Source organism: Chelonoidis abingdonii, chromosome 8 (assembly GCF_003597395.2).
Source record: "Chelonoidis abingdonii isolate Lonesome George chromosome 8, CheloAbing_2.0, whole genome shotgun sequence".
Classification (NCBI taxonomy): domain Eukaryota; kingdom Metazoa; phylum Chordata; order Testudines; family Testudinidae; genus Chelonoidis; species Chelonoidis abingdonii.
In genome coordinates this window covers 38,880,821-38,906,234 of record NC_133776.1, presented here as the reverse complement: position 1 = coordinate 38,906,234, position 25,414 = coordinate 38,880,821, and the positions used below count along the sequence as shown (strand labels likewise).

Below are 25,414 nucleotides of genomic sequence, written 5' to 3'. Positions count from 1 at the left end.
CTATGCTGATTTATACCAGGTGAGACTCTGGGTCTACTTGTTGATCAGAGACACTCTCACATTTTCAGTGTGGATCACTTCTTAAGAGGAATATTATCTCACAGCCGTCTACCCTCACATTTACATTTACGCAGACTGCCCGCCTTCTTGCTCACTATCACATACTAGTCCTGTAGCAACTGCACCAATTACTCCATGGAAAATTAATATTTAGACAATGTCTAATTTATGTTTAGCTATTTTTAAATATAATTTAGCTGGTGGTAACAAGGAACAGAATTAGACCCATGTGACCAGCCAGCTCATCACTGAGCACCACCAAGTGCTCTACAGACCAGGTTGGGAACCACCGATCTAAATAATACAAATCAGCTTTCTAGGAGTGATATGATTTGTGGCCAGAAAACATAATGCTATACAATGTCTGAAAGACACTACCGTGTTGCACCTCTCAAGCATTCTGTATTCTCAGGGACATAATAGCACTTGGGTAGGTTTGAGTCATCATGCCCACTGTCTGTCCCACATATGCTGCTCCACAGGCATCACTCTGAGACTATACAAAGCCATTTGACTTCAAATTGGGTGGCTGTGCCACTGTATAATGAGAACTGGGTCCATCTAGACCCTTCTTCTGTCGGTGTTGAGTGTTTCGGTGTATATTTCCCAGTTTCACAGCATCGCACAAAGCTGGACTGATATTTTGGCTAGGGGGACTGATGGAACCTCTTTTCCACCTCCTCTGCAGGCACCCCTCCTTATTTCTGTTGCACCTGGTGCTTCCCCTTCTGGAACAACCCAAAGGCCATAGTGTTACTGCTGGGGTCTCCTTGAACAGGCAAGGAGTCAATGGATAAAGAGAGGATTATTTGGTGAATAATAGTCAGGGCAGACCCAGATCCACCAGTTTTGGACTCTTCTTCCTATCCTCCAGACTGCCTAAGCCCTGACCAATTTCTTTCCCCCCTCTTTTCTTCCTCCAGAATCACATATTTATTCAACCTCTTCTGAACCCCTTTAATTACCTCATCAGTCCCACAATAAAACATTTACTTTTTGCTGCCCCTGCAGCTACATAAAGCAGATGTGGTACCTTGTGGAAGAGAAATGGGTTCAAGAGGGAGAAGATGGAGTGAGGTAGCTCTGAAGAGGAGCCCTGGGGGAAGCATGAAAGGGAAAGAGAGAGGGGTGAAATGGGGACTAGAAAAGAGAAATGGAGCTGAGGCGGCAGTGGGTAGCAGCATCGCCTACACACAGCTATGATTGACACCCTCCCCCCAATCATTCACTAACCAGCACCTTATGCACAACTCTCCTTTCCTCAGGTCACCAGGTTATGTGAAGATCTTAACATGTTTTATAAATATTAATTGAGCTCTACAACACCACTGTGAGGTGGGTATCAACTCCATTTTATAGAGGAAAGGGAAGGAGAAAGATCCTAGAATAGTTCAGTTCTATTCCATATAGGTTCTTCTATTGCCCTCAACTCCGTCGGATCTGACCTTCTTCCAGTATCTTGTTAAGCAATGTGACAATTATCTGCCACAAGGTTTGTTTTCTCCCTCATCCTCTCCTTCCCCCCGTGGGTGGGAGGGAAGGTTAGGGGGAATTGTGTGTGCAGTTTAGGTTTTGTTCTTTTTCGGTTTCTCTTTTAAATACACACACTGCTCTGTGTTTCTGTTAGAGAATGCATGTCGAAGAAAGGTGCCTTCCACTTGGAACAGAAGGTTTGGTGAGATTTGTGGGAGTTTGTTCCAGTTCTGGACTGACCCCAGAGAAAGCTCTTTCTCCTAGTCAGACAAGCTTCATCCTTGTTGTAGAGAGTTCCATCGTGCCTGAGGTCAGCCATGTATTGTGTGAGAGAGTAAATAATACTCTCTATTCACTTTTTCCACATCACTCATGATTTGATAGACCTATAATATCCCCCTTAGTCGACTCTTTTCTAATCAGAACAGCCTTAATCTTTTTGTCTATCCTCATATGGAAGCTGTTCTGTATCCTTGATCATCTTTGTTGCCCTTCTCTGAACCATTTTCCAGTTCTACTATATTTTTTATGAGATGGAGCGATCAGAACTGCATGCAATATTCAAGATGTGGGCACACCATGGATTTCTAAAGTGGCATTATGATATTTTCTGTCTTTTTTTTACTCCTTTCCTAATAGATCCTAACATACTGTTAGCTTTTTTGACTGCTTACAATGCTTTGACAAACTTACAGTGTAAGGTCTTGATCCTGCAAATGGATATTCCCATGGATGTACCGACATGCCACTCCACTGACTTCTGTGGGGCTCTACATAGGTGCAGGAATCAATCTGCATAGATCCTGTCAGGGCCTAAAATATTACTACTGTAATCCTACTTAACTGGGACATGCTACATTGGGGCAGCAGTTTTATTGTGTAATATCTATGAAAATTGATTCTGCATAATCTAGTGAGCAGTATTGACAGAACTTCCACTTAGTGAAGAGGAATTTAACTAAAGCCATCTAGTGTTTAGTCAGATGTTAAATAGATGTGGAGTTTTAGTTCATAAATTTCAGCTCAATAAATTTACAAACCAAACAATTTAAAATTAAGAAACAAATATATATTTTCAAATTTGACTTTCTTTGTAAATCTCATTGTGACTTTTACATCAAGCCACAAGACCGTATGGACTAGACTAGAGGATGGTGTTTATAACGTTGCATATGAAGGGCCAGTTTTATTATGATGCATTTTATATGTAATGTACTAACTATTAACCATTTTAGAATTATATAGAAACTGCTGGTCTGATTCTCTTTGCACTCATGCCGCTGTAAATTAGGAGTAACCACAATGAAATAAATGGAGTTCCAACAGTACAAAATTACTGAGAGAGGAGAATGAAGTCCCACAAGTTAAGGCACGAATAAGCTCTGTACAAACGGTCCTTAATTTTTAAAAATGAGCACACTGATGTTTTGAACCCATAACCTTGGATATTGTAGCATGACAGCTTTTACTATTAGGCTATAAATCTTAGATTTTCCTATAGTGTCAGCTGACTTCAGAAAAATTCAAGACAAAATAAACATGCTTACAAATATTATCTAGATCAGGATCAGCAACCTTTGGCATACGGTCTGCCATAAGCACCCTGGCGGGCCGGGTGGGTTTGTTTACCTGCCATGTGCGCAAGTTCTGCCAATTGCGGCTCCCATACATCCCTCGACCCGCACCTCTTCCTGCAGCCCCCATTGGCTTGGAGCGGCGAACCATGGCCATGATTGGCTGAACCTGAGGACGCGGCAGGTAAATAAACTGGCCTGGCCTGCCAGGGTGCTTACCCTGGCAGGCAGCGGGCCAAAGGTTGCCGACCTCTGAGCTAGATCCTTATTATATATGTAACCACTGGTGACCTGATTTACAACTGTGTTACTCCAGTTTTCTACCGTGTAACTTCATTGAAATCAGTGGAGTTAGATGGTGCAAAACGGGAGTAACACAGTTGTAAATCAGCCCCAAGGCTTAACAAAAATCATTCCATCACAAGCAAACACACTGGAAACTCTTTCCTTTTCATTCACAGTGCAGTTCAAACAGCATCAATACATCTCGTCAGAAAAGTAGTATGTTTCCCATTCTTTTGACTTAATTTATGTGAAAGTCCCTATATAATGAATTACTTCCTCAGATCTAGGAGAGCCTATAATGCCTTTGCATTCTTTCCTTACTCCTCTGCTATGAGCACGATAATTATCACCAAATGTTAACTTTGTCCATTTTGCACCATAACATCTGGTAGAACCAAAACACCAACGACTCAGCTATTTTACATTTTGATTATACAGTGTAACTAGCCCTCACAAGTAATAGCAGGCAAAGGATCAATGCAGGAACTGATCAATGGGAGAGCAGGCCCTAAGCACTGAGCATTGTAGTGTGACATGTAGAATAGTCACTACCACCATGAATTGTTTGTGCAAGCAGAAGTGATGCACAATCAGGCTGCCACATGACATACATCCAAAGCGTATGTTAATATCCCTATGCAGTTTTGACCCCTAATAGGAAATATGATCTATTATTTAGTATTTGAATGCAAACACATATAAAAACACAGGATAAACTTTTCAAAGTACTTAAGTGACTTGGGAGCAACGGGACTTAGGTACTTAGACTCAGATCCTAAAAGCTATTTGGATACCTAACTTCCACTGGTTTCAATAGGAGTTAGGGAGCTAAATACTTTTGAGGATCCAGGCTTTAGAGGCTTAATTTCTATTGACTTTCAATGAGACTTAGGCTCCTAACTGCTCATTTTTGAACATGGGACTCAGGTACTTTTGAAAAGTCTCTACAGTCTCCAACAGAAGAACTTACAATTGAATATATTTGAAGGGTGTTAAAAAAAAAAAAACACAGAGGGAGAGGATTTCTTTAAGTCTTTCTAGGTACAGAGGATGACATCAAAGCTGATACTCAGTAATATTTTCCTGATAACGAATAATAACAGAATGAGGAATAGTCTCCTAAAGGAAATATTGGAGGCTCTCTCAATGGAGACACTTTTAAAAGTAGACTGGAGAAATCACTCGGGTATATGCTGAAGGGAAGAATTCTACACGAGCAAAGAATGGACTAGATTACCTAATAGACCTTTTCTATCTCTAATTTCTAATATTTACGTCTTGCCTTTTGTTATATTTTGTTTTAGCAGTTTGTAACGGATCGAGCCAATGTTGTATTTCCTAGATTTTGACTGAGTATTCCTTAAAAGATGCAGTTATTCACTTGGGATCACACTAATGTAATTAGCCATGACATTTCAACAGTCTTATCATAAACAGAGAGTTTTCTATGTGCTTTTAAGGCAGTAAGATCTTTCAACCAAATGGGCAAAACATTTGAAAAGTGAATTTTGCAAGAGACTAGTGGATATTTTGCACTAAATGCAGTCTGGAAGATATATCAAAAGTCAAAAGACTGCTGTATTGTTAATGACATTTCTAACTTAAGCCAAAGAATTTGTTCCCTTTGCTTCATAGTGTTTTTCTTTATTCTACGTTAGGGATTTTTTTTCTTAAAGTGTTTGTGTTAAGTTAGTGCTACAAAAGGCACTGCATTGACAGTGACAGCTCTGGAGTCAGGAGTTCTCTAAGGCCTGGTCTACATGGGGGGTTGGGGGCGGAAGGAGAAGGGGGCACAGGGAAATGGATCTAAGTTACCCAACTTCAGCTATGTGAATAACGTAGCTGAAGTCAATTTACTTAGACCTACTCACCGTGATGTCTCCACTGCGGTGAGTTGACTACTGCCACTCCCCAGAAGACTCTGCCTGTGCCTCTCACAGCGATGGAGTACAAGAGTCGATGGGAGAGTGCTCAGGGGTCGATTTATTGTGTCTAGACTAGACTCCTGATAAACTGACCCCCGCTGGATCGATCCAGCAGGTAGTATAGACATATCTTTAGAGTCTAGTCCTCCATTCCTCCCTCAATCAAAATGTCTCAAAGAAAACAAGGGCCTTATCCAAAGCCCATAGAAATCAGTCTTTCCATTGTGTCAGTGGACTTTGGATCAGACCCTAAGAGCTTACTCTGAGCAAGGAGTTGAGAATCAGGTCCTGTGTATCCGTGAAATAGATACACCATAGATAGATCAGCTTTCTCACAATGCCCCACCAATCTGCCCCCATCCTGTTCCAGCTCCTCTGAATGTCAGAGGGCAATTCAGTTTCCATGCCTATTCAGACCATGATCTTTCTGTTGATTCTGCCAAGAGGGGTCCCCATTATGGTGGTGAGTTTTGTGATACGGACAGTTTTCCACTGGACTAACAACATCAGAGACATTTCACAAAACAGTTAAGCTGGGATTTCCAAAGAGATATTGTGTGCCCAACTTCCATTGAAATTCAAGGCACCTAACTCCCTTAAATTTCTTCAAAAATCCCAGATTTAGTCTTTTTGTTTAATAACTTCTAAAATACTGTCGTTGAGTATTCTCAGAAAATATTTCAATTTACTTGTTTTTTAATATATATTTACCAATTTAAATGCCCCAAATTCAAGCCCTTGGCAGCCGAAAACTGGAAAACAAGATGACAGAATTATTTCCTTTCTTCACCACCATACTTAAACACGGAACCTTTTTTTTTGGCCAGTATAGATCTATAGTTAGATAATTTACCAAGATTAATTTCTGCCTCTCTCCAGAAAAATATCTGTAATCATGTGGATATTTTCTATCCAAACTGTACAAAGTATTTTCTTTCTTTTCTTCTCTACATGATATAAAATGGATGTGCCTCAAAACAGATTCTGTTATTTATAGCAAAGCAGGATTAACAACAGAGATGTGCCAAAAGGTGGTCAGCGTCCCTGAATCTATATCTTACACTATCGATATTCTATCCCAGAGGGGTAGGCTGAGTAGTTTGGACTACTCACTCAATCTACTTTAGGGGAATGCAGCTTCAGTAAAGTCTTCACTCTTGACACAGCTCATCCTTTCACATCATTTTTCAGTGACTGCCTAGCACATGAGTTCAGTTTGTTACTTAAAAAAGAAAGAGACGCTATTAAATCCACTGGATTGGATTTTAAATTTTCAATTTTAAAAGCTCACTAAAACCTAACAAAAGCGATGGCAACTTCTTTGTCACTCTCTCTTGCCTTCCTTTCCTCTCCCCACCCCATCCTTACAGAAAAGCACAAAAGAAAGAAAAAAAATACATGTAACTAAATATCTATGAAAAGGATATCCATTTTTAAAAAAAACGACTTGAGACTTCTAGGCTTAGAAGAGTTTTTCCACTTGCAGCTGAGCTGATTAGTCTGTTACATAGCATTGCTCCATAAATACGGCAGTAGCAAGCTCACCATTGTAAATTGGATTTTGAAATATGCCATCTGCACATTAATTTTTTTTCTTTTTCTTTTTTTTAAAGAATCAATCTGAATTTTCACACACGATTTTTTTCCCTGCAAAGTTTGAAACAAAACAAACAAGGGATTTGGGAGAGAAGAGACAACATAAAAATAGATGTTTTCACTTTGTGAATTTTTTTCTTATTTATTTTTTCTTTAGCATATCATAACTAAAATTGAGATGTTAGTCTAGAAATTCCATATCTGGTATAATCTGTTGCCTTTGATTAATTACAGGGAAGTTATGAATGGAAATTATTTACTTATTAATAACTAGAATTTGCCATCATTATTCATGCTTAGTAATACTTTATGAGTAGTTCTATCACTTTCAATTGGATTAGTCGGAGAGTAAGGTTAATATGAGTATAGGTGGCAGAATGTGGTGCTAAATCAGAGGCATACACAGACTGCAGATGGCCTGCTTGGGGGCAACTGTAGGGGCATAGGCACATGGGGGTCCAAGGGCAGTCTGTGGAGGAGAAAGCCACATGGAGATAGAGGATAATCTAAGGAAGAGCAGGTTCCACCCCTGCAAGCTCTGCCAACAGTTTGAGAGACACTCCTCTTACAAAGCAACTCCAAATACTTTTAATTAAAAAAAAAATACTAAGGAAATTCCCAGGAAAAAAACTTGGTGGAGGTGGAAATAATGCTTCCCATACCAAATCACTTCCTATGACATTATTCCTTAAGTAAGTGTGGTTCTACTGTAACAACTCCACTATATTAGCACCCACTGAATGAATGAAAGCTGAGAAATTCCCATCCTCAAACAGCACACATCTGCATTACATCACTGACTTCAAAATGGAGAGTTGACCTAACTGGACTTCCCTATTCTTGTTGATGGGCTGATTGTACATTACTGAGGCATGAATACAAAGTGCCCCCTCCCTTACATGGTTACAGCGATAGGTGCTGACTCTGTGAGTGCTCCACGGCTGGAACACCCATGGGAAAAAATAGTGGGTACTCAGAACCCACCGTCGAGCTCCACCAATCAGCTCCTCCCCCCCACAGTGCCTCCCGCCCACTGTGATCAGCTGTTTAGCAGCATGCAGGAGGCACTGGGGGGATGGGGTGGAGTGAGGGCAGGGCATGCTCAGAGATGGGGGTGGAACAGGGTGGGAAGAGGCAGGGCAGGGCAGGGCCTTGGAAGGGTAGTGTGAGGGCGGGGCCTGGGCAGAGCCAGGATCAAGTACCTCTGGAGAAATGAGCTGGCGCCTGTGACTAAAACAAACTTCTGCCATATAGAGTCACAGAAATGTAGAGCAGGATGGTCATCAAGTTCAGCCTGCTGTGCTTAGACAGGACCAAGTAAAGCTAGACCATCCCTGACACGTATTTGTCCAACCCGTTCTTAAAAACTTCGAATGATGGGGACTCCACAACCTCTCTTAGAAGCCTATTCCAGAGCTTAACTATCCTTATAGACAGAAAGTTTCTCCTAATCTCTAACTTAAATCTTCCTTGCTGCAGATTAAGCCCATTACTTCCTGTCCTACCTTCCGTGGTCATGGAGAACAATTGATTGCAGTCCTCTTTATAACAGCCCTTAACTTACTGGAAGACTTACCAGCTCATCCTTCAGCATTCTTTTCTCAAGAAAAATGCCCAGTTTTTTAGCTTTTCCTCATCAGTCAGATTTTCTAAACTTTTTATCAATTGTTGTTGTTCTCCTCCGGACTCTCTCCATTTTACCCATGTTTTTCCAGTCCTCCAGCTGAGGCCTCACTATTGCTGACATACAACACCTCTGTTAATACACTCCAGAATGATATTAGCCTTTTTGCAACTGCATCGCATTGACTCACATTAATTTGTAATCCCCTATAATCTCCAATTGCTTTTCAGCAATGTTACCACCTGGTCCATTATTTCCTATTTTGTAGTTATTCATTTCAGTTTTGCTTCTTTAGTACACACTTTGAACTTGTCTTTATTGAATTTCATCTTGTTGAATTCAGGCCAGTTCTCCAATTTGTCAAGGTCTTTTTGAATTGTAATCCTGCCCTCCAAAATGCTGGCAACCCCTCCAATCTTGGTGTGATCCTCACATTTTATAAGTATGCTCTCCACTCCATTATCCATTATTATTAATGATAATATTGGATAGATCCAGGACTGACCCTTGTGGGATCCTACCAGATATGGCCTCCCAGTTTGACAGCAAACCACTGGTAACTACTCTTTGAGTATGGTCTTTCAACCAGTTGTTCACTCACCCTATAGTAATTTCATCTAGGCCACATTTCCCTAGTTTGCTAATGAAACTGTCATGTGGGACTGTCAAAAGGCTTATTACAGTCAAGGTATATCACATCTACTGCTTTTCCCCTCACCGCTAGGCCGGCAACCCTGTCCAAAAAAAAGAGGGGGTGGGAATTAGGTTGGTTTGTCATAATTTGTTCCTGACAAATCCATGCTGCTTATACCTAATAACTCTATTATCCTTTAGGTGCTCACATATTGATTGTTTAATTGGTTCGAGTATCTTTCCAGGGATGAAAGTTAGTCTCATTGGTCTATTATTCCTTGGGTCATCTTCAAGGCCATACACAATCACATGGAAAGGACAGGATTTCACATCCCTTCACCAAAATTTATCACATTAGGGATAATCCCCCACTCTGCAAATATATGGCTTTTCAAATGTAAAGTAAGTGTCATATTGCAAAACTGTTAAAAAAGACACAAAGCTGTCATATCTTACAATGCTATAACCTTTGTAAAGGCTAGCAAAGAAATTAGATAGATTACATTCCTAGGGCACAGGATCTTAGGGAATGTACATCTCAAAAGCCATGTTCTTCAGAGTTCCTCAAGTATACAGATAATTCATAGCTTGGCTGGAGTGATTTAAGTTATCATCTGCAACAGGCTGTGAATGTCTTAGAGCCGTATCAAGATATTGGGTCTGATTCATGGTTATGATCTGGCCCCTTTGCACCTCTCACTGTAGAGAGTGTGCTGGTGAAGGAAGGAGGCATGCAGGGGGCAGAGAAGTGGAACACCTCTCTATTACACCAATCTTCCACTGTGTAAAGTCCTTGAGGACCTAGCAATGGTGACAAAGTTAGAGCAACCCTTTGGTTGCTCTGATATCCTGGCCATGCCAGCACAGAATCAAGGAGAAGAAACTGGTCCCCTTCCTCTTCCCCGCACCAAGCAGAGCTTGGACACTGGGCAAAAATCAAGCCTCACATTTACAAGTCCTTAATCAAAGGGCTTGTCTACACTGGAGACATTTTCTAAGCGGGAGGTGGTCTTCAAACTGATTCAGTAAAAATGGGTCAGGACACCTCAAACTGGATCTACACTACATTTCTAACCAGTTTTTAAATCAGTTATTATGTTCTGTTAGGGCTAGATGCTGCCTAGATCGTGTGTGTCCTGATTAAGGGCCAGACAGAATTGCAGCCCCTGGATGCAGAGGAGTAAAGGAACTGCTTTGTCCGGACTCTTTCTGGAGTACATGGTGCCCCAAAGAGGGCGAGGGCAGAGGCAGAGGCAGGATTGGTTTTGGCAGATATTTCATAGTGTATAAAGACTAGTTACTGACATACAATAGTGGCTTCCTGCATGATAAAAACAGTATCTGCTGTTACAGTAGCCGGGGGTGGGGGAGGGGAATGACACAGCTATTGATAATGATCATTTTTCTAGGCTTCTATCGTATTGTTCTCTTCAACCTCTGAGGACAGGACAAGAAGCAATGGGCTGAAATTGCAACAAGGGCAGTTTAGGTTAGACATTAGGAAAAAATTCCTATCAGGGTAGTTAAGCACTGGAATAAATTGCTTAGGGAGGTTGTGGAATCTCCATCATTGTCTAACTTGCTCTTAAAAATCTCCAAAACACCTGTCAGAGGTCGTCCTGCCTCACTGCAGAGGACTGGACTAGATGAACTCTCGAGGTCCCTTCCAGTCTTATGAGTCTATGATTGTTACCCACCAAAAAAAAAAAAAAAAAAAATGTAAATCAATGAAAGATGATTAAGCAAAACTACGAATGCCATGTCATTACAGCCATCCACCTCCTCATCCTTAAATCACTTTGCAATTTTCCTTTTATGATTCTTCGTTTAGATCATGTCCTTCATACATGTGTTTTATGCAATACTGTGTACAATTTTCAGCTAGTGCTGAACTACTTTGGCAGACTTCTAGTGTCCCAGGCAGATAGTGAAGACTAAGCAAGTACCCACACACTGGCTATTTCAGATGAAGCTCCTCTTTAATCCAGAAAAGGTTTAGTTCTGGCATTTTAATCATTGATTGACTGGGATCTTTCCTTCCATGCTGGGTTAAATCAAAGATCCATATGTTAGATGTACTAGGGAATTTGTGAGGCTGTAGATCATAGCATTGGTGAGAGTCTCAAGGGAACAGAGGAAGTCATAAGGAATGTAAGAAGTCACAGGGTTAAAGCCACATTAAGACAGCTGTTATGTTAATGAGAGTTCTGCTTTTCTTCTAACTGTGGGTCACTAACTAAGAAAAATATTAATAACCTTTTTATTGTTTTCACATTTGGCATTAAAGTTAATGTAGACTGGAATGCCATACCCAAGAAGCTATTCTTACTCCTAATAGACCTACTGTAGAAGATCATAGCTGTTATCTCATTGTCACTGCCGAGTTTAGTCTAGTGCAGTACAATTCCATTTAAGATGCTGTCATCTGGTTTTTGTTAGCTTTTCACTCTCAGTAAAGGTAATAATGGAACTATGGCCATGTCTATACGACGCGCCATTTCGGCGCGTTAAAATCGAAAGCTCTGGGTTCGATATATCGCATCTCGTCTAGACGGGGATATATCGAACCCAGAGCGCGCTTACATCGATTCCGGAACTCCACCAAAACAAACGGAGTTCCGGATTCGACTTTGCGAGCCGCGCACATCGATTCGGCGCGGTGAAGACGGGTGAGTAACTCGATTTTAGATATTCGATTTCAGCTACGCTATTCCCGTAGCTGAAATTGCGTATCTAAAATCGAATTTCACGCGTCGTGTAGATGGGGCCATATATGCCTCATTGAGTTTATCTTCTCAAAGAGCTACGGTTCATCCACGCAGTAGATTTGCTTTCCTAATTGTAACAGGATAGTTATGAGAGCTTTGTGAACATTTCAGTAAGAAAGTCAAAAATGGGCAAAATTCAAAATGGCTGGATCCATGAGGAAGTATACACAGCAACAGAGCTGTGTTGCAATTGGCACTCTTATTTTGCAATATTTTTGGTTATTTGTTTCAATTTACAGGGATTTGGACCCCACTCCCAGGTTCAACTTCAAAAGAACTCAAGACATCACAGCAAAATTCAGCCAAAGCAACCAAATTTCATTTGTTTTCCTTCCTAAAATAGGTGCAGGCACTCATTTTGCCCGAGTTCAACACCCAAAGTTAAGCTTACCCAAGACCACTCAAGATTAGCTCAAAATGGGGCACAAATCCTTTGAAATGAATCACAATTGTTAGTAAATCTGATCCTTGTATTCAGTTAGTAATGGAACTCCAAACCAGGCAAGTTTGGTATGATTTTGGGTTTGCTAGTGTGATAGACCCAGGCCAGTTGGGTACAGCAGAGTAGCCTTATTGGTAGTCAAAGGACCTCCCCTCAGCCTAAGAGGAGGATCCACAGGACCTGGATAATCAAGTAATTCTGGGGGACAATTAATGAAATAACAGCGACAGGAGTGTAGTCAAAGGGCTAAACATAGGGAACCTAATGGGAACACCGAGCAGAGAACCCCAGACAGCGCCCACTGCTCCTTGAAGGCATCAAGGGAGCCAGTGAACGCTGCGCAGAGGAACTCTGCCCGGATGCATAAACGGACTGAGGAGTAGAAATAGGCCACACAGTCACAGGAAATCCCATTGGTCAACCTCCTCTCCCTGGTTTTGTAGATGGCCAGTTTGGCCAGGGCCAAGAAGAAGTTGACAAGGAGGTCCCGCGACTTTGTGGGGCCTCAGATGAGGAGTGCGTAAATGAACAGGTGAGGGGAAAAGTGCAACCAAAAACATAATAATGTATCTAAGAGGAGCCAGAATAGGGGCTGCAACCTGGCACACTCCAGATAAACGTATGCCAGGGTTTCCCTCATGCCGCAGAAGGGGCAGGCGTCTGGGATATGGGTGAACCGCGCCAAGTACACGCCCATGCTCATGGCCCCATGAAGGAGCCGCCAACCGATATCCCCAGCAGGCCTCGGAACCAGGGTGGAGGTAGAGCAGAGTAGAAGGGAGATATACTGGTCACTGGATAAGCAGTTTTCTGATCCCTGAGTGACCAGAGCAGGGCCTGCTCTAGGCTAATGAGAACAACTGACTCCAATTAACCTGCTAAGAGTCAGGTGAGGCTGTTGAGCACCTGATTCTAATTAAGGCCCCTCTGATGCTATAAAAGGGTTCACTCCAGTCAGGCCAAAGAAAGCCAGGGAGTCAGAGGAGAGAAAGTGCAGCTGAAGGGCTCATTAATGAAGACACCCTCAAGTCATTGGTAAGGGAGCCCTAAGGTAAGGGTGAAAAAGGGAGAAGCAGGAGAGCTGTGGGGAAGTGGCCCAGGGAAATGTAGCAACTCTGGCAGTGAAAGGTCAGCTGTCAACAGCTGCTACCATTAGGGTCCCTGGGCCGGAACACAGAGTAGAGAGTGGGCCTGGGTTCCCCCCAACCCACTTCTACAGAAACACCTCCTGAGAGGGGAAGACGGGCCCCTGTCAGGACAGGAGGCTAAGCTGTTTAGGTAAGAGACTGTAGGAGCAACAGAGACTGTGGGAGTTCTCTCATCAACCTCCTTGCTGGCTTATGATGAAAAGGGCTTAGTAGACTGTATCCCTGGCCCTAGAGAGAGAAGGGCTACATGGAGTGTTGCAGTGAGCCTCTGAGGCTAGCATAAACCATTGGAAGCAGGGGACCCACGGGGACAAGGCTGGAGCTCTGCCACAGCAGGAAGCAGTTCCCTTTGACAACCATGAAGCAGAAAGTGTCTGATGCACTCCAAACCTAAACTCTTTGGGACAGTCCATTCCAGAATTGGCCAAATAGGGGGTTTGGAAACCCGTTTTATGCCTATTTATATAATCCCACTATTTTCTCCATCAGATTTTTAATTTGTTTACATTTACTCAGATCCATATTATTTTGAAAATATGTACTTCCAATGATTTCTTAATTGAAATGACAATGGGGATGAAAGGAGACACCATATACTTGAAATCTTGTCAGCTTCATAAGTTAAAGTGCAAGAAGTTTCAGGTAGTACACACCTGAGTCAACCTTTCAACTTTTGCGGTTTACAGTCAAATTTTCCTTTTTTTTTTTTTTTTTTTTAAATTCTCTCCTATGTTGCTGTCCAATACAAACCAGGAGAAACTAGCTAATTAATTATAGTGGGAAAAACAGAGAAACGGACTATATACAAAGTGTTGTAAAATGTGCAAATTAAACAAATTGGGAAAACAGATAATTTTTTTCTCTATTCTCTTTCCATTACATTCATTGTAAGTGTACCATGATCTGTAAACAACAAAAAACTCTCCTTCAAAGTTATCCACAGTTATGAAAATCGGAAAACCATTGTCCATTGGTAGGTGTAAAAAAAAAAAAAAAAAAACAACAAACAACCCAACAACTGAGTTTATAAACAACCTGGCTTCTCATTTTTCCTTTTATCGCACATTATAGTTATGCAAGAACATAAACAAAATGACCTCTCAGTTTTCTAATAAACCTATGTAATGACAGAAAAAGAACTGCTTTTTTAGACAGCTTTTTAAACATGTACCTGAACCCGAGCCTCAGTAAGTTTGGCTCTTTGTGCAAGTTCTTCCCGAGTGTAAATATCAGGGTAGTGGGTCCTCTCAAAAGCTCTTTCCAGTTCTTCTAGTTGTTCTGCAGTAAAGGTTGTTCGACTACGACGCTGCTTTCTTTTTAAAGGTAAATCTGGTTCAGAATCTATGTCAGAGCCTTCATCAGATTGGGGTGCTGATGCTGGAAGAAAAATTAGGGAGCAATAAGGTTCTAGCTGACAAAACCAAAAGCAAAAGTAATCCACGATTATTTTTTTCCACTGGGGAATAAATAGGTTCATATATAAATCTTGATTCATTTGGTAAACTTGATTCTAGAATGATACACTCTAATCTGAGAGCAGAAATAAATGCTACGTTACAGTGTATTACTGGTATATTTGCTGAGATGAATGAATAATTCTCAACCATTTGTTCAATGAATGTATCCTCTTTTCCTGGCCCTGGGATATCTGGAAGCAGATTATGATTTCCTTGAATGTATGTGTTATTCAAACATATTCAATGAATTTTTTACTCTATCAGATTATTGCAGGTATTTGAAATTCGATCTGTACTGCTTCATTTTCATTGGTCAGATAAGCCATACAGTCTTGATCCTTTCTCCTGATTGAGAAAACAAATAAGAACTTGCAGCTAATTTAAAATTGTGCCCCAATGAACACCCGTGAGTGTGACTTTGAAATTCTTTTTTCATAGATGTGTCAGTAAAACCTGATTGCTTAAATTATTATGGAAATCGAATACAAAAAGGACATGAGCATATCTGAAGCAAATTCTTTTTTAAATGTGATTAAATATTTGCATAACATCTTTTGCATTATTTGTCCAGTTCTGCAAATCTGCATGGTACTTCCACATCCATACAAGTATAATTCAACAGGATTATATTTTCATAATCCTTTGCTACTTATCTATCTTGTGCCTTCCTGAAACTCTGCTAGTAGGTGTGGACAAGTGTTAATGCTCATATAAGATCTCACCTAGTATTGTGTAGGGACTTATATAGGAATATGAGCACTGAGCATATAAGAGCTGTAGTTTGTGTTTGACCTTATTCTCCACTGTATTGTCAATTATTACTCAGCTCGTTGATAAGGGCCAAGTTCTTCAGTGGAATTTTGCTCAGTTAAGGATGGCAGAAGTTGAACCATTGTTTTTATTAGCTGCATATAAGTTGCTGGCACAAAAAGTACAATTGCTTTTAGCAAAAATAAAAATACACATGAAGGGCCAGGTTCATGTCTGATTGATTAAATTGACCTGCATCAGGGATGAATTAGGTCAAAATAGTATAGGTGCTTTTCTGACACCAGAATGTGTGTCTAACGATTAAAACTCTGTCCTAAACAAAATAAGGATCTTCCCACTGGGATATTATATCCTTCAACCCTCCCCCTTCAGTCTCTTCCTGGGATTCCACCATAGGAGACTACGTTCATGTTCCAGCTGGGATACCATAAGTTTTCCACACTAACAGAGGCAGCCTGGGAGATGTGCTTAACGAGTGCATCCCATAGATTCCCTAGATCTGCCCATGCTGGCTCTGCTAACCTTCTGGGCTGCACAGCCAATGCAAGATGCCCCTGTGGAACAGGGGTTACTGACAGATTGCATGACGGTGCTCCTCTACCTCAGCTGACTTTCCCCTACAAATGGCAAGAGCCTTGATTACATTGTGTCAGTTACAAACATTTTAGGTCATCAGCAAGGGCAAAGATTAAAGAAAATAATATAAGGAGTACAGAGAAATCGGGATTTAAATTCTTATCAGATTCATATACAGACCAAAATACTCTAAATGTATTTCAAGAACTTGTCCTTGTAATTTCTATGCAGAAGATTAATCACATCTAGAAAAGAATACAGTTAAGTGACTAACATAATGGCTCTATTGTTCTGCTTCTCATTGTTTTGTTTCTAGAAATGAGTCTAACGCAAAATGCTTATTTAAACACTCCCAAAGTTTGGTTAGATTCAGATCAGATCCACACTTTGCAACTGGACTTTATTTTTATTATGTTTATTAAACAAACAAATCCCCCAGATTCAGCTTCCCCCACATATGAGGAAGCTCAGATCTAGAAGTGATTTGGCAGCTCAAGCTCACCTCTCCTAGTTTCCTAGTCTCTATGGGAAGAAGATAGTAACATGGATGCTGGGAGAGCTCAGACATATGGTTCTATGCAGTTGCTCTGTATCCCCATATCTATAAGGCCTATGAAGTGTATACTGTGCAGACTCAAAAATGTCTACAAATAGAGCAGAGAGACAAGCTGGGTGAGGTAATATCTTTTATTGGACCAACTTCTGTTGGTGAGAGAGACAAGCTTTCAAGCCACAGAAGTTGGTGCAATTAAAAAAATATTATCTCACCCACCTTGTCTCTCTAATATGCTGGGACCGACATGGCTACAATCACACTGCATAGACATACATTACGTTTTCTTCCTCGTTCTGATAGGGATGGGGGATGGGTTAATATAGATGCCACTTCTGTCTTATACTGACTTCATTTCAAAAGTCTCTTCCAGAACCCTGGCAACACCCTCTCTCCTCTTCCATCAGGTAATTGTAACAGAAAAGGGTGAGGTGAGGGGTGGTATAAGGGCGGCAGCCTATGCGAGCAGAGACTATCCCAGCAGGCAAAAATTCCCTCATCCATTAAACTCTGCAAGAGAACCCATCCAGCAACGGGAAGGAGACTCCCCACTGATATTACAATTCATCATTTTACGGAAATACCCAGCACCACTTCTACCTTAAATAAAATGAAATAGATTATTGGTACAAACCTTGATATAAAATAATCCCCTGAACATGACTCACTGAAGCATAACTAAAAACACAAAGCCAGAACAGAAATCTCATTTTAACTCTAGCTAAAGAGACTGACTTGTTCAGTTTCAACTATTTTACATATTCAATTTCACTCAAGCTGTTTGAACCAATAAGTACACCTAATCTATTTACCCAGTCTTGCGTGTAGGAAGACAAGGTCCTTTTACAGGCAACTCAGCTGAAGAGTTTATGAATTTCTGGATACACAGAGGAATAGCTATTGGTAGTACAGAGACGCTCAACAACACACTAACCAGTCAGATGTCTAAATGACTTCATAGATTGCTAGGATACAGCAATTAGATTAACTTTAATCTCATCTGTAAACTATTTCAGTCATCCAGCCACAATAAATGTTTTGGGACCAATCCTGCAGGCATCTTGGCCAAAACTCCCATTTTAGTTCATAATTGTAATGCATTGAGAAGTACATATAACTCCCAGTCTCTCACGTCAATGAGAGCCTTGTCTGAGCAAGACTTGTAGAATTTGGGCCCTAAAATTAGAGTACCCACTCTATTTTTCAAATAAAGAACAGACAGCATGATTGGCTGATTCCAAACAGTTTAATTCTATGTTTCAATGTGGTTCAAAACCCTCTTCATTATCAAGTAAATTTCTAGCATATCATGAAATAAATACAACTCCTTGTTATTTGAATTTGTCTTAGTTCCCAATATATTTGACCAAATCATTTTAGGTCTTTTACCTTCTTCAAAACTTGCATGCTTACAAACACCAGCATTAAACCATTCCAGAAGCTTAAAAACAGAAAAAAAACCAACCTTCTCTAAGTATTTTCTCCACAGCCACTCCAGACATATTCATTCTCTGTTGCTATGACAACTCAACTGGAACAGCTATGTGGCTAATGAGCTAGACTAAGACCTTGTCTACACTACCTGATTAATTCGAATTTGTTTAAACCGATTTTATGAAACCGATTTTATAAAATCGATTTCGTGCGTCCACACTAGGATCCTTAAATCGATTGTGTGCATCCATGGTCCAAGGCTACCGTCGATTTCAGGAGCGGTGCACTGTGGGTAGCTGTTCCACAGCTATCCCATAGTTCCCACTTCCTGGTTGAGAGCCCAGTGCCTGATGGGGCAAAAAACAGTTGTCCCGGGTGGTGCTTGGACGAGCCTCCCTCCCTTTGTGAAAGAGGCAGCCAACATTTCGCGCCTTTTCTTCCTGTTGAAGAGAGCAACGCCATAGCACAGCAAGCATGGACCTCTGACCATGGACTGTCCGCTTATGATCGTAGTAGACGCTAAGTCGTGCAAGTTTGTAGAACACCTCGGCACGTCATCGTGCTGTTATGCTGCAAGCCATGAACTGCACGATTGGCAGGAGTAGCGGGGAGAAGGAGTTGGATGGCGGAGGGGGCGGGTGGGTCGGCAGCTCCGACAGGAGGGAGCGCACTAAGATGAGTGAGCAAGATGGGCACAGACATGGAGACTGAATTCTCCGCTAGCGCGGAGGGGACCCACGCATTTGGGAGCTGCTGACTGACTGGGTAATGGGCAGCTCTGACTACCCAGGAGTGACTGGCGAGTGGTTGGACGAACAAGGCACAGGTACTGGAGGAGGAGGCCTCAGTTTTGCAAGTGTGGGATCGATTTCCCGTGAGCCTGCTATGACTTCGCAATGCGTCAGGAGGAAGCAACTTTGTCTGGATCTGAACTTTGTGAGGTGATCTTTCCCCTGCCTGAACGCCTGATACTAAGATGAGAGCAGCCCTCACAGCTGAAGAGAAGGCGAGTCAGGCTAAAGCCCTTCGGAGACTTATCACTGCGCATGGGACGGCGACCAGTCAAGCCGGAGATCTAATTTGGGGTGGAAAAGTCTATGTGGGGGGCTATGCTGGATAGAAGTAGCCCAACGCAACGTCTAGCTGTGCTCTGCTGACGAAGTTTGTGTATGATCTCTGGAGGAAGCTGTGCCAGGGCTTAGCTGATTGGCTTTGGCTGCAAAATGAGGAATTCCTAACATGGGAAGGCCATAGGGATGAGCCATATTCCCTTCTTGCCCCAGAGCGCACACAAGGGCACCCAGTAGTGGACCCAGCTAAGGGGCGTACTTTCCATGTGCTGCAAGCATGGGTGGGTAAGGGACGTAGGTTCACCTTGAGCATCCACGTGGGGCATGAGGAAGGGTTCTGCGGCTCGCGTCGTTTCAGAAATCGAAAACTCCTGCTTTAACGGCGTAATGCAGGGCAGTGAAAATTGTAACTTCCGCAGAGACGCAGAGAAATAAACAGTTGGGGATGTTGAGGATTGGCCTGAGAGTGTATCACTGAGCGGACCAGCCTATCTCTTGATGCCCATGGCTCATAAGGCCATGCAGGAGCAATCTGAGACATGGGTGCAGGAGCTGATTTACAGCTACAGGCTGGACGCAAGTGAGGCATGTGGGGATAGAGGTGATGACGATTAGGCGGCGTCTTAAAAGAGCGTCGGACTTCCAGATCAATACTTAACATCGCTCAGGACCTCAGCAACAGAATTCCATGCTATGGCTGCTTCTGTTCGTGCTCCAGGCGAATGTGCTCTTTGAGAAGTAAGGTGGAGACGGCATTTTGGCGGGGACGCTTGGTCTGCGCGGGGGGTGGTAGAGGCTTGATAGCAACAGTCACCTGGCCGCTGAGCGTGACTGAGACAGCAGACGACCAGGCGCGATTAGAGAAGCAACACAGTAGGCGGGTGCTGTCATCAGAGAGGCTTGAAATGGAGTTCAGCTAGCGGGGCAGACAGGTGTGTGGGTGTGGGAGTGGCGGTTGGTGCTCCCTTGTTGAACGATCCTGGCCTCTCATTGACCTCCCCTCTAAGGCAACCCATCGACCTCCCCATTGGTCCTTACCGCTTGCTGATATGGAATGAATCGGAGATAGTATTTTCAAAATCATTATATTGCTGTATTAAATAGTCATTTGGGGGGATTGCTAAAAATCGTCATGATTCTTTCTTAAATCATATCCGTGCTAAGTAAACCCACCCTCCCCCTTGGTGGCTATTGCTATGTATTGAAAAGAGTAATTATAAGAAATAGGCACGAATTATCTGAGTATATCCCGGCATGCTGCATGTAGGTTTGTGAGGAGGAGTCGGAAAAAGAGAAAAGGCCTATTAAGCACATGTTCAGCTTATTTGTCGCGCCTTTTGTGGAGCTTCCGGAGGATTGGTGGAGGGCGGTGACGAACTATCCGTCCCCACGCGTTACTCTAAACTTACTGTCTGAGGTGAGGAGAAGTATAGGGAATGTGGGGCAGGTCTTGAGGGTGGTTAAACATGGGCTGCTGAGTGGCACTCTGAATACCCGCTGCATGTGTGCACTGAACATACAGCCATGCACCTCGGAAGTCGATTTCAGTTTGAGTCACTTGTGCAGAGAGCTCTAGCGTATGCCTCCCTGGCCGCCTCGACTGGATCTATCTCACTATACCCTCGATCCTGATGCTTTTCCTGGCGGCTGTGAGCGTTCCGTTGTCACCAGCACTCTCTTCTTCCGTGCCGTTATCTCTCATCTCTGAGCATCAGTCTTCCTATTCTCCGGGAGTCACTGGGCATGTCATTTTCCTGTATTTTGCTAGCACTTCCTGTCGCAATCATTCTGAGCTGAGCTCTTACTGGATGCCTGTCTTCCCGCGATAGTTCTTGAAACGATTTCATCTCGAGTCTCGTTTTCCTCTCGCCTGTTTAGCTCAGCCTCTGAGTGGGGTGGATACAGAAGAAGGTGCGCAGGGAAGGGGGGCATGAGGGGAGGGGGGGAAGAAGAGAGAAGTATGTAAAAGAGTACATTTACAGAACAATGATTGTACTCTTCACAGTTGAATAAATTTAATGCACCTTACATGCACATTGATTTCACTACAAGGTCGAATTTTGCATCTTTTAATATGAGATTGCCTGCGTCCCTCGTGACGCACTCTCCAGGACGTCGTGACCCGGTCCTGGAATCATAGAATGTCAGGTTCCCATGCGGCATGGTTAACTTTATGTTTGACTATTCTTCCAGGGTTGTATTCACAGTGACCTTGATCCTTTTCCTCTTTCGCAGGAGAACCAGGAAACCCAAACCCGCCAGTCTTCATCTCCCCAGCGCATGGCTGCTATCCGCTGTAAGTAGTTGTATCATCTTTCCTCGCTTCCCTCCCCTTCACCCAAGCAGAGCTGGTAGCTTGGAGATTCCGGCTCTCGACCAGAGAAGCAGCCCGCGCCGCCTTCCCTCCCCCCCCCAAAGCTGTACTGGCGTAGCGTGGGAAGATTCCCTGCCTCGCCAGGACGCCCGCGCGGCCAGGCCTTCCCTCCCCCCCCAAAGCGTGGCTTTGATTTACTTACAATGTCACTTCCCAGAGGTTCCTTCCATGGCCTTCACTTCGTGGGATAGTATGCTTGAGGCTGAGCTGAGGGAGTTGTCAATTTGGTGCTGCGTCAAAAAGCTCCTGGTGCTTGTGTGGATAATTGAGGACTGTGTCGCTATCGAGCAATCTTCTTCCATGCCTCTTCGTCTCTGCTCAATCTTCCTCCCTCTGCCAGGGAGATGCTCAGAGCCACGAGTTATATTAGCACACCCTGACCTCATGAATCCGGGACGGCCAGGTGGGGTCCACGCTCTCTTGCGCGCAGGCACCCAAACAACTTGCTGCAGCTAGCATAGACGAAGCGGCTTGTTGTCGGACGCTGCCGCCTCTCTCGTTTGCCTCTATGGTATCCTGCCTACAGCTCTTTCACCATTTAGTTTCTTGCACTGCACTGAGTCCGCTCCTGTTGTTCCTTTTGCATCATAGAGCTTTGAACTCTCTTCAATATTTTCTCATTTCGTCTTGACGAACGGAGTTCTCTGTAGACGTGATCCTCCCCCGATAGCGAACTCAATCCAGTACTCTCATTGTTGGTCCATAGCTGGAGCATTTTCTTTGTTCAGGAACTGCAGCTTGTTACCTGTGGTATCGAGGCCTGCGGGTGAGTACGCGTGTGAGCCGGATCGAGTTCCCATGTGGACCAACAGGAAATAGAATTCAAAAGTCCGCGGGGCTTTTCCTGTTTACCTGGCCAGTGCATCGGAGTTCTGACTGCTGACCAGAGTGGTCAGTGGTGCTCTGTGGGACACCTCCCGGAGGCTAGTAACTTCGATTTCCGTCCACACTACCATAATTCCGATGTAATAAAATCGATTTTAGGGTAACTCCTGTGGTTTTGATGGAGTACAGAAATCGATTTAAAGAGCCCTTTAAATCGATTTGCAGGGTGGTGTAGTGTGGACGGGTGCAGCGTTAAATCGATTTAAAGCTGTTTAAATCGATTTAACTGCGTAGTGTAGACGGGGCCTAAGAGAAGTTGGTGCTTCTTTTAGAAGAGCACAACCAAAGTGTTAATGGTTTTCTGTACCTGCCTGTGGTAAAACCTGAAACAGGACTCAGGAAATCCTGGTAGGTCCACTTTTGAGACACTTTCTCTGCCAAAGGCTCCCTTTGATTGGGAGGGATTTATAAGTTTCTGAAGAACAATGAGAGTCTGGCCTTAAAACCTATGAACACCACGAAGGAATCCATGAACGGAAGCTCCAAACCTGTCAATATCAGGGCCTCTTTCATTACTTTTCTCCCAGCATCCCTCAGGAGGCAGACTGATGCTGCTGCCCTATCTATCTAAACGTGTGTCTTCAAAGCTACCGTGGGGTATAGAGGACACACAGAGCATACCCAGCTAGTGTAGTCAGTGAGGAATGGCTTAGGAGCAGGAGCAACGAAAGCTCTCTAAGGAGTAGGGGGGCTGCCAGCACCCAAACTCAGGCCCCATCCCCCACATCCCCTTCCCCTGGTGGCCCCATTCCTCACACCACCCTTTCTCCCGAGCCCCCACCCTCATGCCACCCATTCCCTCTGAGCTCCTGCACATCCTGCCTGCGAGGCCCGCCCCTGCACCACCTCTTCCCCCAAAACCCCATCCCTACTTGCTCTCTCTGCCCCTTCCCACCCATTGTTTGACTTACAGCCAGGGCCGGCGCTACCATTTAGGCAGCCTAGGCAATCGCCTAGGGCGCCAGAATTTTTGGTGGGCGGTATCTTGGCGGAGGGGGCGGCAGGCGGCTCCGGTGGAGCTGCCGCAGTCATGCCTGCAGACGCTCGGCTACTCAGCGCGGCTCCGGTGGACCGCTCACAGGCACGACTGCGGCAGCTCCACCGGAGCCACGGACCACTGGACCCTCCGCAGGCACCACTGCGGCAGCGCGCGGGGTGGCGAAATCACTGTCCGCCTAGGGCATTCAAACCCCTAGCGCCGGTCCTGCTTACAGCCGGTAAGAAGTGATGGGGCCCATGGTCCCCTGTCTCCCCCTGTTCTGGCACCCCTTCTTAGGAGAGGAAAGGAGAATGTCCTACACACCTGAAACAGACAGTATAGTACCTACACAGCTTTCTGTGTGTCCAGGAAGTGCCTCCCACATCCACACTGCTGTTGTTAACAGTATAGTGTCCCACTGCCACCCAGGGCTGGTGCAACCATTTAGGCGACCTAGGCAGTCACCTAGGGCACTAGGATTTGGGGGGCGCCATTTTCTTCGACAGCGACCGCAGCGGCAGGATCTTCAGCCGCCCCAGTCGCCACCAACATTTAGGCGGAGGGAGCTGGGGCAGGGGAGCGTGGGGAGGGCCGCCTGTAGCAAGTAAGAGAGGGGGCGGCACGCAAGCGAACTCCCCACCCCAGCTCACCCCTGCACCACCTCCTCCCCGAGCACGCCATGGCTGCTTCACTTCTCCCACCTCCCAGGCTTGCAGCACCTAAGCTGATTGGCACCGCAAGCCTGGGAGGTGGGACAAGTGAAGCAGCGATGGTGTGCTCGGGGTGGAGACGGAGCAGGGGTGAGCTGGGGTGGGGAGGGGGTGCCTCAGGGCGTGAAACATCCTTGCACCGGCCCTGCTGCCACCCCCTGCCAGAGCCTTTCTTCACCAGAATGAAAGGCTCCAGCAGTAGGGAAAGGCTAAGGCCTGGGGAAGTAGAGAAAATTTCTGGCAGCTCCTGGCTTCTGGAGCCTTTCCCCATTGCCTCCCCACTGAGGTAGGCTCTCCTCACTACTTCCCCACTGCCAGACATCTGTAGCTACACACCACAGTGACATGTATGGAGACAGCTGCCTCCCACTGAGGCTTGTAGCTACATGTGTAGTGCCTATACTCTACATGCAGCCCTAAATGTAGACAAGGCCTATGGCACTTAGATGCCCCTGCATTGCGGTAGTATCCTAATGTCTCACAGTCTTTAATGTATTTATCCTTACAACACCCCAGGAGATAGTGAACTTCTATTATCCCCTTTTACAGATCAGGAACTGAGCCACAGACACACACTAAGGGTAACATTTTGAAAAGTGCCTAAGGCTACTAACTGACATAAGTGCTTCTGAACATTTTGTCCTAAGTGACTTTACCAAGGTCACATAGAAAGTATGTGGCAGAGCAGAGAGTTGAACCCAGTCTCAAGTCACAGTGGCATACCCTAACCAGTGAACTATCCTTCCTCTCTATGGGGGAGGGTTCCATTCACCCCAACCTCTACATAACTGTCAGACTTACTCAGACTATCAAGGGAAATATGCATTTCATACTAGGAAAGTTAAAGTTGAAAAGCAAAGCTAAAATGAAAATTGAATTAACCTCAGAATTCTCACCTGAATACCTGCATTAACTGGGTGGGGGAGAGGTATTAGGTACATTTTAAAAAGGCAATTTAAATGATTTTATAAACAGTGAACTATTTCTGATATTTCCCTGTTTGCTGAAGATCTTGTATCCATGACAGGATGATATATTTAGCACAGAAATATATGATTAATTCCATTTCCATTCCAT

The 25,414-nt window shown here is 43.9% G+C and overlaps 1 protein-coding gene across 4 annotated transcripts in view; it reads right to left on the bottom strand.

Annotated features, from left to right (window-relative positions):
- PAX3 (paired box 3) overlaps positions 1-25,414 on the bottom strand; it is a 104,426-nt gene that overhangs the window by 15,119 nt on the left and 63,893 nt on the right. For 2 of the 4 annotated variants that reach the window (XM_032803603.1, XM_032803602.1), the window contains one exon: positions 14,700-14,899. In XM_032803603.1, coding sequence (XP_032659494.1) covers positions 14,700-14,899 — 200 coding nt within the window. Of the gene's footprint in view, positions 1-14,699; positions 14,906-25,414 lie in introns of all 4 variants that reach the window. The other 2 variants (XM_032803599.1, XM_032803601.1) reach the window with 1 other exon arrangement.